The following is a 13,683-nucleotide window of genomic DNA, read 5'->3' on the forward strand; positions in this document are numbered from 1 at the left end:
CTTCCCCCAAAAATAGTAAAAACACTTTATCTCATTTTTCTAAATTTTTTTACGATTTTATTGTTTTCTGAATTTTTTAAGAAAATAATAGAACTAATCAAAATTAAGCATTTGATGAGTGTTTTTTGGTTGCATTAGTTATACGTAGTTGCGGAAATTTGTCGAAAAATTACATCTATTTGAATCAAGTTGCAATAAACCGTATTTTTGAAAGAAAAAAAATTACAAATAAAAAGTATTTTTACTCAATTTTTTAAAAAATGATAGAATTTTTGAAAAAATATTTTTAGCCTCGTTTATTTTACAAAAAAGCCCAAAAAATGACTTCTTGATTTTTGTTTACAAAAAAAAATATTTCAACTCAAAAAATAAGAGATCGTTTGGTTCGAGAAGTGACATTTAGTTGAAATCAGGAATCGGGTTAAGATAGTATGGGGTTGAGGTATCATTTATTATATCATGTGTTTAGTTAAATGTTGTAATGAATATTTTAGATTTAAAATATTTTTATGTTATTAATTTTAGTTAATTTTAATATTGTTTTAATTATTATTATAATAAAGTTTAATTCATTAAATTATTTTTGTATTAATATTTACATTTAATTATTTAAATAAAGTTGAAATATTATAAATAAAATTGATTCTCATATCCCATCATCATACCCAGCTCTGCAGTTGGTTATCAAACTCATACATAGAAGGTGTGAGGATTGAGTTTGGAGGAAAAAAATGATGAACCAAATAAATGAACCAAACACACACGTGATATTGAAATGACTCTAACCAAAGACCCCCTTAAATGTTATTTCAAATACCCGTTTCCAAAATAATATTCTCGAGTACAGGCTTATCACAGGCAAAAGGTTCGGTTCAACTGTGCCTTATACGAATATTTATATATTTATTTTTTTATGAATATTGATAAAATTTGGTAATACCTTTTAAATTATAATTATAACCATCACATTTTCTTAAACAAAATTATATTCAAATATATTCAGTTTATTCATATCCCACCAATTCAAATCTCACCCATATTATTATTTAAAAACTATCAAAACTCCCATATTTGAATTTCCCTAATTATTATTAATATTTATATTATTATTCAATATTTATATTATTATTTATATCATTATTTATATTTATAACACCAACAACTAACATTTATTTTATTATTTAAATCTTATCAATTATATACTCCCTCCGTCCCATTGATTATTATACGTTTACTATTTGCACGCATTTCGAGGCCTTTATAAAATATAATTCCGTAATGTTTTTTTCAAATTTTTTTTTTTTGAATAAAAGTTTAAACATGAAACTTTTATTCAGAAAAAAAAATTAAAAAATATTATGGAATTATGTTTTAAATGAACATTGAAAAGCGTGCCGAAAAGTAACGTATAGAAATCAATGGGACAGAGGGAGTACTATTTTATACTATTTAATATTGACTAGCAATTTTAAACATTCAAATTAAAATTCTCATAATAAGATTATAATTTTATATCAATTTCAATATTTTATTACTAACTATAAATTAAATTAAATTACAAATAATATAATATATGATGTATAAAATATTATTGATGACCCGAAATATCACACATATGGTAAAACTAAGATATTATAAATTAGTGAATAGTCCTTACCACGGCTTCAGTATTCATATTTTGGTTTGAATTAAATTTTGTATTAATTTTAACTCATTAGATAATCCATTTTTTAGATTTTATAGTCATATTCAGGTTTGCAGATGACTCACGTATTCTGATCTATATCATTTATAGTATATTTGAATTTCAACTTTATTAACATGGTTGTTTTCAATATTTATGAAAAGCATGTTAAAGATAATTTAAGTAATCTTTATAAAAAGGTAAGTTCCTTAATATAATCGATCATATAAAGTATAAAATATCATTAGTCAAAATAATTAGTCAAATTTAAAAATTAAAAATGAAATTAATATAAAATGTATTAAATCAAAGATCTTGATTTTTTGATCAGTTGGAGAATTAATGTAAAATGATAAACGGTCACCATTAAAAATCTTAGGTATATATCTTATCTTTTTATATAAATATTATTATCTTTAAATTTAAAACTGTGCATTAATTAAAAATAAACTAAAACTAAGATATAATATACTATATATTTAGCGCGAGCTTTACCTTAAACGGATATGGATTGTATAAAAAAAATTGATCCGACAAAAATCTGATTCATTTAGAGATGGTTTTAAACTTTACATCTTCTGATTCGAATATCTCATCTGAATAATATAAAATCATGTATTTACAATTATTATACATGATTAAATTTAATTACATAAAATTAAATTAAATAACATATATATAACTATTTTTATTGTTTTAGGTTGCTTTATTATATGTTGGCACAAATTATTATTTCATTATATTATTATCCATGTAAACAACATTATGTTATCAAATTCAACATGGTGAACATGAGCACTTTATTTACAATTCAGAAAAATTTTCCGTATTAATTTATGAAATATGTTTATAACTATTTTTCATAATTATTTTTTAATTTACATTATCATTTTATTCATGTGAGTTTTATTTATAAATATACATGAACATATATATATATATACATATCTATATTAAAATATGAAGCCCAAAAGTCTAAACAGCTCGTCAAGCTTTTAATTTGACTACTTCTATTGATAAAATATGAGTACTTAATAACTTATAAAATTTATATATAACAAATATATTTTATCTAACTATTTATTTTAATTAATCGATTTGGATCGGGTTTTTCCAGTTCGGTTTCTACTTATAACCGAAACCGGAGAATCGGTTTCAATTTCAGTTTTGAATTTTCGGTTTCAGATCGGTTTTATAAGATTTTTAGCGTTTAGGTTTCAGATTCGGATTTTTTAGATTTTTCACTCAGCCTTAACCAAAACAGCTCGATTTTCAGTCAAAATACAAGTTGCGAATCTCTGAAATCTGACGTGATTTATATACAATTATTTATAGTATGGATCACATCTTACAGCATAGATGGCACGATATATATTTACTTATACTGTAAAGTTACTATTCATTAATTTTACATCAGAAAATACTGATCCTCAATTAGCGATAGAATACACATTCATTCGAATCCCCAGTTATAACACGAAATGTTTAACATCCTTAAAGTTTAAGGGTAAAATGGTTATTTGGTCACTGTATTCAGTAGTAACTTGCAACTGAGTCACCAAGTTAAAAAGTTTTCAGTCAAATAATGAAGTATTTTAAAACTTATAAATTCATCATTGTCGTTAGTTCCGTTAAATTCCCTAACGGAAAAATGGCGTGGCATACTCTCAAATTCATCTCAATTTTCAGTTAGGTCATTAACTTTATCTCAATTTTCAATTAGGTTATCTACTAAATTTGGTTTTAAAATATATTAAATTTAAGGGTTTTTTTATTATTAAGTCTCATTTTAACGGCGGTGCAAGTATTCTGAACTTCGGTGTTGTGATTGCAAGTTGATTACAAGTTCATGATGCGATTGAGAGTTTTTTTAACTTGGTGACTCACTTGCAAGTTACTAGTGACTACAGTGACCAAATAGCCATTTTACCCTAAAGTTTAATGCCTAAGTCGGCTATCAATGCTTCATATTATGCTTCGTTGTTCATAGTTGGGAAGTCCAATTTTAAAGCATACTCAACCATGAACACATCGGGGCTTTGCAAGACTAGACATGCACTACTAGATTTTGTTTTGGACGCTCCGTCAAAATGGAGAACGCAATACTCTTTCAGGGTCGTTTCTTTGTTTTTTTTATTCTAATTTCTAAGAAGCTGCCACATTGCTATATAATTACTGAGAGACAAGCACGTGTACCTAATTGGACACGTACCTCCTGCGCAGCCGGGTTCAGACTCTCTTTTTATCTATTTTTAATGATATAATTTACGAGCAAGAAAATCAGAATAATACCGAACTAATTTTAAAATTCTTAGAATAATTGTATACGAATAAAATAAAAATTTACATAATTTTTAAAGCGTTTCTGGATCGCGCATCAAACCCGCAATTCGTAATTAATTAATTGAGCTGCACTTAAAACAATTTCAGAAAATCACGAAAATAGTCTTAAAATGTTAGAAATATCCCGATGTATATAAAAACGTAATTTTTATAATTTAAAAACAATTTCGTAAACACAATTTATACTCGCTTTTATCAATTAAACGAATCAACGCGCGGGTGAAATCAATCCCAAAAATTCCCAAAATAATTTTAAAATTCTCGGAATATTACAAACTTAATAAAATATAAATTTCATAATTTTTAAAGAATCCCGGAATTAAATATGGATTTAACAAATAATTGAAATCAGAAAATCATATATGGCTAAATAATTGATGAAATATTGATTTCTCAATTTTAAAAACTCCTAAAAATAATTAATAAAATTATGAAGCCATAAAAATGATTTTAGAGATAATTCCCATATTTATGAAAATAAATCTTGAATAGAATCACCTTAAATACAAAAACAAAACAACACAGCTTCACAACTAATTACACAAATCATCCTCGAACACCAATAGTCACATATAAGTAATAACAATTTAATATCCAGCTGACAGAACCCACAGACATATTTTATTATATAATTACTTAATAATTACACATTAAAACAATATAAAAATATACGAGTCGTTATACCGGGTCACCAATTCAAGCGTCATCACTTACTTGGAACGCTTAAACGGTTATCCAACTATGCTCATCACCTCTCTCGCATAAGCTTTTCGAGAGTTCCTTGTAGTCCCAACTGCTATAGGACCTCTTGAGATCATATTGATTACTGGCCCTTGGGGCTGTGGGTTGCGATCTCTGTTATTAGGCCTTCGATCATCATCTCTTCGTTCATTATCCTTTTTTTGGCCTCCAGCCTCTTAACATTTGGTGAAATTTCCGAACTTCCCTCTTTGGATAAATATTCAATCTCATCCTTGAGTTGCCGACAATCATCAGTGTCATGACCAACATCTTTGTGGCACGTGCAGTATCGACCCTTGTCTCTTTTCTCGGAGTCTCCCCTTAGTGGTTTTGACTATTTGAAATCCTCGTTCTTCTCAATTTTCATAAGAATTTGGCTCCTTGGAGCGTTCAACCTTACATATTCAGTGAATCTAGGTTGCTGATTCTTCTTCGAAAAGGAGTCAGGGTCTTTGCCAATTCGAGGATACTTGTCTTTGGCATCGTACTCCTGGTCCATCTCCCGCTTCTTATTTCCAGCGGGTTCATTACTTACAGTTGTCTTCTTCATACTTTCCTTCATCTTGAAATACTTTTCGGTTCTATCTTAGAGCCGCAACATACTTTCGGGATGGCGTTTTTCCAAGGACATCTTAAAGAACTCGTATCTTGTCCCTTACTGTCGGGCTATCCTGGCTACCTTATCGTCAAGATCCGGGACCTTCAAGGCCTCCTTCGTAAATCGGTTCAGGTAATCTCTAAGGGACTCCTCTTCTCCTTGTACTATGCCCATGAGAGAAGCTCAACTCTTCTCGTGTACCCTACCATTTATAAATTGCCTGCTAAAATCTTGGCTCAAGTCCTTGAAAGATCCAATAGAGTTTGAGGGCAGACGATTGTACCACCTTTGAGCCATACTCGATAGGGTTTGAGGAAATGCCTGACAGTTAATAGGGTCGTTCACTGGCTATAGCAACAGGGTGTTAGAGAACGTCCAGACAAGATTAGCAGGGTCGCTAGTACCATGGTATGCTTTGATGGTGGGTATCTTGAACTTTCTTGAGATGCGGGCATTCATTATCTCATAGTGAATGGTGGGTTTGGATCATCAGGATCTCCTAGGGGCATTAAATTACTGGGACCAGCCCTTGGGGCAACATCCCTTCTTGGTATTGGACCATCCAGGTCTATGATTGGAGGAAAATCTCTTTGCCTCGCAACAAGTGGAGGTCTTGCGGTCAGGTGCGCCTCCAGGTCGCGCTTCAGCCTTTGGATCTCAGCTTCACGAGCCCTGATCCTCTCCTGGACATCTTGGGGATTCTTTATGGGCTGTTGGTTGGTATTAGGCATCGGCTCCTTACCAGCACGCCTCCTCCTTGGAGCGACCTCGTTGTCCGACGATTCGGAGTCTCTACCAGAATAGGGTCTAGAGAATTCTCGATCCTGTAGAATAGGAGCCAAACCACGTATGTATTGGGGCGCCCATCCTTGTGCTTCGCTCCGATTAGAGTGTCCAATTTCTCCACCATCGGGGTATAGAGGCATCCCATAAGGGGGGTTAGTGGTCACGCTCGTTGAGTACTCATACCCAACGGGGTGAGGGTTTACAGGTGCATGTAACTGCTGATATTGGGGATTCGTCCCTTGAGGAGCCGGGGGATTCGTCCCTTGTGGCTGAGCCTCAGTTGCCCCTATCGGGGTTCCTCCTCAGGTGGAGACATTTGTTGAGTGCGGTGGTACCTCTACCATTGATGCGATTGTTCTTGATGGGATATGAGTGTCTGTTCCACTATTATTTTTACCCCGTGTATTCACCATGATTGTTGTAATCTTCCCACAAACGGCGCCAAATATTATGGAATAAAAAATAGAGTACGTTAGTAATTAATACTAAGATTTGTGAGTTTCGAGTTTTAATAGCTATTCTCGCGTTTGGGACTATTGATCCTCGCAAGATGACTACGTATCTCTATGTAGTAGAGAATCAAGCCAAAAACGTAGTTTGAGCTTGAAGAGTAGAGCCTTTTATATAGAGGTGAGTGTATGGTTAGACTTGTGTTGGGAGACTTTATGGACAAGTCTCCTGCTTAGATGGTAATTGGGAGTCCTGTAAGGGAATGAATTCCAGAACCTTCTTTGTAGGACTTTGAGTCCGTTTTGGACACATATCTCAGCTCTTTCAGCCGTATTGGGCCTAGTCTGTGAACAACTTATGTTCGTGGATCTTTACGATCTCTGTTGGAGGGCTTCGACCACTCAGGCCGTCTTGAGTCTGCTACGAGTTTGGACCATACATGTCTGTACTGGATTTTGGACAAGAAGCTGAAGTATAATTAATATGACATTTAATATTTTTAAAATATATTTTCTATTCATATCATCGTCAAAGTCATTAATACCACATCATTTAGACCAAATTTTGGCACAATTTTATACCTTTATCGCTACCCAAATGAATAATTAACATTTTTTTACAAATTAACAAATAATGAATTAACATTTTTTACAAATTAACAAATTATTAATTAACTATTTGATAACTCTAACATGACCCCAAATGAATAATTAATAAATAAATAATTACCAAACAATGGTTAACTAATCAAGAATACCACGTTAAAATGTGGGCACAAAAATTTAAAAGTAAACAATAAAAATTGATTCGATTTTTTTTAGGTCTTAGAAAAATCGGATCTAAATCCAAATTTTCAAATTCGACCAATCCCGTGATTGAAATAGAATGAGTATCAATCGAATTGTATAAATTAGCCTCCGTATTAGAGTATTTGTCAAATATATTGAATTTTACACCGTTGTGATCAAATTAGATAATAAAGAAAAAAACACTTCATCACCATAATAATGTACCAGAGTAATCATCCAATATTCAAAAAATATATTGGTGTGCAGTTTTGAATCACAAAAACATATTAATAATAAAAAATAATTTCAAGCCAACATGAAGGCAAAAAATTCAAATTGCGAAAACAGGGGAGGGGGAGGGCGGGCTTCCCAAAATATTTGAAAATCAAAATTTGAAACAAAACAGACTATAAATAAGACCTCGCTTAAACTTAAAAAACCAACTGTTTGATACAAAAATTGAAATAAAAATGAATGCTCTACTTAGAGTCTCTCCACCACAACCACGTTATACTCTACTGAATATTTCAACTCCATATGATGTCTCTAAGCGCTTCTCTCTCTCTAGAAATTTCAATTCGGTTTCCATGAAGAACTTCTCTAACGGTACCGCAACTTCTCAGTTTACATTTTAATTGACGTGTTCTAAGATTCTAACTAGGTATATATGTATTTTTTTAATCAATTTAATAGCGTAGATTATTTTACGCGGTAGCTCCTAGTAACTAGCTGTGCTATTTTATGTATGTTGTTCATAATGCCTGTTTGAGTGTGTCTTTGTGTGTACAAATTTTTGTGTGTATATATTGTTATTTTATCTCCTAGCTGTTCATATATTGATTTTGTGTCTATGCGTGTGCTTTTGAGCATAAATTATTGGCATAATGTTCAATTTAATCCTCGTTTGTGGTGCCTTAATTGTTTATTTTAGTAGTAATATTGTGTTAGCTGTGATTGTTGATTTTAATATCACCAGCTAATTGTTGTCACTTTTGTGTGCATATATAATTTTTGTTATTGAAAGTTGTAGTGATCAGAGATTTAAGTATTTTTTTTATTGAGTTTGTGCACAGGTGTTTACTAATTTTTAGTCACATAAGTATTAGATTCATAACAGTAAGGAGTTGATGCATTGTTTTGATTATTTTTGTTGTCATCTGACAGGTCCTGTGTTCCCTACTCTTAAAACATCATATGTACCCCCTCTGAAGCCTCTAGTAGGTTCATCTCGAGGTGCTTGTAGGTGTATGAATGCTGCAGGTACATTTATAAAACCAGAATAGTGTTTTAAGTGTTGTTCAGTATTGTATACTTTCACATTTGCTTTATTATTTATATATTGTTTTGGTCCTACAGAGCTTAATCAAAGGTTTTATGAAGTTGTTGCAGAGTTGAATATAGGTCCAATATAACTATGTTATTATTTGTTATCCAAGAGTTATTGGGATTTGCAGTTATTAATATGTGACTGGCTTATGTTTTATCAGGTTCATCTCATACTGTTCCTATCCCAAGCTTGACATCACCACCAAGTCCTCAACCTACTGCAGGTTGTTTTTGTTGTATCTACAGAGTGCTGCTTATTTCAAATGCATCATGCACTTACTTTATTTTACTTTGATGTTTTATTTAGTTGTTATCATCTCACGTTTTGTACTGGAGTTTCTGAAACATCATGATGAGGAGATCATGATGAAGCTCAAAAGCTTGTGCGATGTCCCTCCAAGAATAAACGAGTATATGGAATGTTATGGGTTGCTGTTGGAGAAGTTTAAAGGTAATATACTAAGCACTTCACTTACCGATTTCTTGGATCATCAATTTTGATTGTACAAGTATGGATGTTTGTTTTTCAGTTTTGGAGAAGGGGAACAAATTTATTGTCTCTTTTTCTCTGTTTGTATCGATATTCATAATCTTTGCCTCCCTCGTCTCCTACCTTGGTGCTGGGTTATTTGACCACGTGTATTATGGAGTGAAAATGTTAGAAAGGATGACAAATAAGAGTGACAAACAAGACTTAAAAGCACCAATTCTCTTCAAGGTCGTCGAGATTTTCAAAATTCTGCTGATTCTTGGCTACACACTGATTATGTGGTTGTACTCTAAGATTACAAGAAGTTCTTTTACGCCTCTACTTCAATTTCTGGAAACCATTATCAAGGAGCTTGAAGATGAAAGCTAGAGATGATATTGAAGAGTGAGAAGTTGTCCGCCTAGTACGTATATATATAGACATTATAGTGACAAAATACCTCTTGATTTTACTCCCTCTGCAATAGTGACAAATATTAGCACTTGAATGATGAATTGTTGTAGAAAGTTGTTCCGGTATATAATATATATTATATATACGTTAAATGCACGAGTTTGAGTTTAAATTCAATCATATTCCCTTTTGCTACTGCTTATTTAGTGCTTATAATATATATTATTTAGTGTAATTTAAGCACTTACTTATTCATGCATTGGGTTCAGGAGTGGCTGAGTCCGGGACTCTGGAGATTGCATTATACCTGAACTTAGTTGCACCATTTTGCAACAAACTAGTATTATTTTTTAAAACAGCAGAGTCGGGATCAGAGTTCCCTGTGAGTTGATATAGAATTTCAAAAGTTTGTAGCAGTTCACATATGTTCTCAGGCTATCTTATGATATTTGGCTCTAAATCCCTCAGAGCCAAGGCGAGTGTTATGTACGTTTTCGTGGGATGAACACCACTTGCTGACTAACAAGTTTTGCACGTTGTTGCAAAACTTTAGTTGTCTTAACCATCTGCACCCGTGTCTGTTTCGTTTGTTGTCTAAACCTGTCAGCACTCTATATGGTATATAGTTTAACTAGAAATACAAGTAGAGAGAAAATAGTATACTTGCCTTGATTAATCTCATCTGTAAAATGCAACTCTGAGTTACTCCTGTGAATGATGAGCTTCCCAAAAATTATTTCCCCCCACCATTTTTCAACATAGTTTAGTCACAGCACTCAAGGCCCAAGCTAAGATAACAAGATAACATTCCTCTATCAACTTCTCTCCTTGAGTGATATAATAACATACATATGTTCTGAAAGACACTTTTGTAACTTGTCAAGAGAATCTTCAAATTTTGGTATTTTTCTTCTAAAGCCTTAAAAGTGCAGAGTCTCGCAGCTAGTTCGTTCAACCACCTCTGCTTCTCTTTCTATTCTATTTCCTTACTTTCCCCTGTATTTTCTCTCGCTCCCTCTTACTACAAGCCTTACAAGCCTGACCAGCTGACCCCCACCCCTCTTACTTATCACGGTAAAATATATAATAATTAATTTAAATGTAAGTAGATTAGTCAATATTTAGGTGATTGTCCAGATGACACCTGTAAAATACAACCACGTGTGTTGTCCTAGAATGTAGCGTTTGGAGTACTGTTTTGCCACCTACCTAGACTCCATATTGATATAAATCTGGTTCTAAAAATTCTCTATTAATCCCTCCCGGTTAAGTGATGATTTGATTAATATAATATTTTTTGAAAGCCCTGGATCCAAATCCTATTGATTGTTATAATTATCCGTTTGAAAAACTGGATTATATTTAAGATTTTAAATTTGATCAAATAAACTTTTTAATAATTTGGATTTTAATTTTATTTAAATTTAAAATATTTAAATATTAGTATAAATATTAAAATTTGAAATAACAATTCAAATTTTATCATTTGAAATTTCATTTGAAATAAGATATAAGTTTCTAAATGTCCTATAAATTATTTTTAGTCGTTATTTTGCAAATAATTTATGGGTGAAAAATCAAAATACCCACTATTCGGGAAGAAATGTCAGAATATCAGTTGACGGTATTATTCGCCGAAAATACCCACATATTCACTTTTGAGAAGATTAACAAAAGAATCTGCATGTTGAACATGCGTATTCACGTTTTTTTTAATACGCATATTGAAAAAACACATTTTTTTTAAAGTAAAAGTGAATACTCATATATAACATATATATTTTTTTTATTAAAATTGAAACGTTGAATACGCATTCCTCCTTATATGCGTATTTCGTGGTTATTTTGGGCGATCCGCGCGTACATAGATATTTTGGGAGGTCGAAATACAAAAATAATGGGTATATTATATATATATGCATATAATACAGTATATTATATATGAAATGAAATTTTAGTTAAATAAATATATATGATAAATGTATTAATTAAGAGTATTAAATTAAATATAATTAAATATTAAAATGTATCCTAGGTTAGTCTTTAATTCCGTTAATTGGTCAAAAATATCAAAATAATACATGTTTGAAAAAGAAAAAAATTGCAAAAATATAAATTTTGGGTGTTGTGTATCTTCCCTGCCCCCAACTTATTTTATTTTTTTCATTTTTTATATAAAATATTTAAAATGAATTTCAGTATTACCCATTTTCCAAATATTTATTAGAGTTATATTTTTGACAAAAAAAAAAATAAAATAATATTCATATCATTCATCCTAAAAATTATGATAGTTTCGACATTTTTTAAACTAAAAGTTTAAAAACTATATTCATGTCATTTATCCTATAAAATATTATATATATTTTTGCTATATTATATACCACTAGCCTGAAACCCATGTGATGCACGAGCGATTTATAATATTGCATAATTTTTTCAAAATTTCAATGTGAATATAATTTTTAAATTTGTTAATTTAATATTTAAATGACGTGATTTAGTGATAAATATGTTAATCTATGTTCATGAATTTTTTAAGAAGATTTATTTGAAAAAAATAATGTTATCCATTTAATAATATATTTTTATTCATATTTCTACGTGTGATCATTTTTTAAAATTAAAAGTTAAGTTAGTTTAGATCAATAGTATACAAACAAATCATGTTTAGTCTCATATTATCTTTTCTTTATTTTTGAATTAAATATTTTATATTATTTTATTTTAACGTGAGATTCATTACACCGACCAAATCATTGTAATTTTTTTTTACCCGGATCAATAGGATAATTTTGTTTTTAGCTCAGAAAGATTTTATTTTAGTTGGTCGAATTATATTTTGATTTTAATTTTATTTTATCCTGGATCAATTTTATAATATGTTTCTAGTCTTGATGAATAATATGATTATTTTATTTTATACTGGTTCAATAATATAATTTTGTTATTATGATCAATAATATATATTATTTTATTTTAACTCGAGACACATTATACCAACCAAATCAATTTAACTATATTTAGTTTGTGTTAAATTTTATTTTAGCACATATCAAAATTATAATTTTATTTTAGCTTGAATAAAAGGTGTATATTATTTAAAATAATACAAATTAAATTATAGTAAATGTAATTTTAGAATTTAATTAAACGAATATTAAATTAGTAGAATAAGTTGATTTTAATATCAATTTGAATAATATAGATATCGATATGAATTATAATTTAAAATTATATAAAAGATTAACATAAATATTGATTAGAATAATGTAGAGATAGATATTAATTAAAATTTAAATTGGTAGAGAAATTTGACATCAATATGAATTAAAAGTACGATGCACGAACTTTATATATATATACATATTATAAAAATTTAACTTAAATTGAATTCTTAAATTCGTTCATTTAATACCAATTAAAATAAAATAAAGTTAATATGCATTAGAATTAAAATTTTTAAAGAAAATTGATTTCAATATCAATTAAAATTAGAATTAACTAACTAATCAACTGATCGATCAAATTTTTAATATATAGTATAGATATATAAGAGAGGTGATATTATAAAAAAAAAATTAAGGATAATTTTGTAATTATTAATTTTTATATATTTTATTTATTATAATATAGTACAATATCAATATATTATAATATATATGGTATAAAAGCGTCGACATGACAATATAGTTATTAATTTATTATTTTGCTTCTTTTAATTCGCTCATCTACTTAAAGTCGGGGAACTTATTAAGTACTCTACAAATATTAAGAAGACATTTGGATTGTATTGTCTCATGTGTAAAATTACGTGCATGTGTAAAGTGAAAAGATAATTATTAATTTAAATTTGTCCAATATATTCTAATATTTAACGATAGTTAAGTAATATTATTTATAAAATATATTTTAATAATTAAGAGTAATTTAAATAAATATAGACAGACTAATTATCAAATTTTTAATGTTTTTTTTTATATTTTTAATATTTCATTATAATAGTATAAATTAGGTTCCGTTATGGAAAAATACCTCTCTTTCCGTCTAAAGTCTATGTTTCTGTTTGAAATTGTTATAGCAA

At 29.7% G+C, this 13,683-nt stretch overlaps 1 protein-coding gene across 1 annotated transcript; it reads left to right on the forward strand.

The window, feature by feature from the left end:
- Positions 1 to 7,743: 7,743 nt before the first annotated feature.
- On the forward strand, positions 7,744 to 9,716 carry LOC141663801 (uncharacterized). Its single transcript, XM_074469623.1, has 5 exons — positions 7,744 to 7,996; positions 8,555 to 8,650; positions 8,878 to 8,940; positions 9,024 to 9,167; positions 9,247 to 9,716. The coding sequence occupies exons 1-5, from the start codon at positions 7,861 to 7,863 to the stop codon at positions 9,573 to 9,575; spliced, it is 768 nt and encodes a 255-aa protein (XP_074325724.1). The 5' UTR covers positions 7,744 to 7,860; the 3' UTR covers positions 9,576 to 9,716.
- The last annotated feature ends 3,967 nt before the right edge of the window (positions 9,717 to 13,683 follow it).

Source organism: Apium graveolens, chromosome 6, assembly GCF_009905375.1.
Source record: "Apium graveolens cultivar Ventura chromosome 6, ASM990537v1, whole genome shotgun sequence".
NCBI classification, from domain to species: Eukaryota; Viridiplantae; Streptophyta; class Magnoliopsida; order Apiales; family Apiaceae; genus Apium; species Apium graveolens.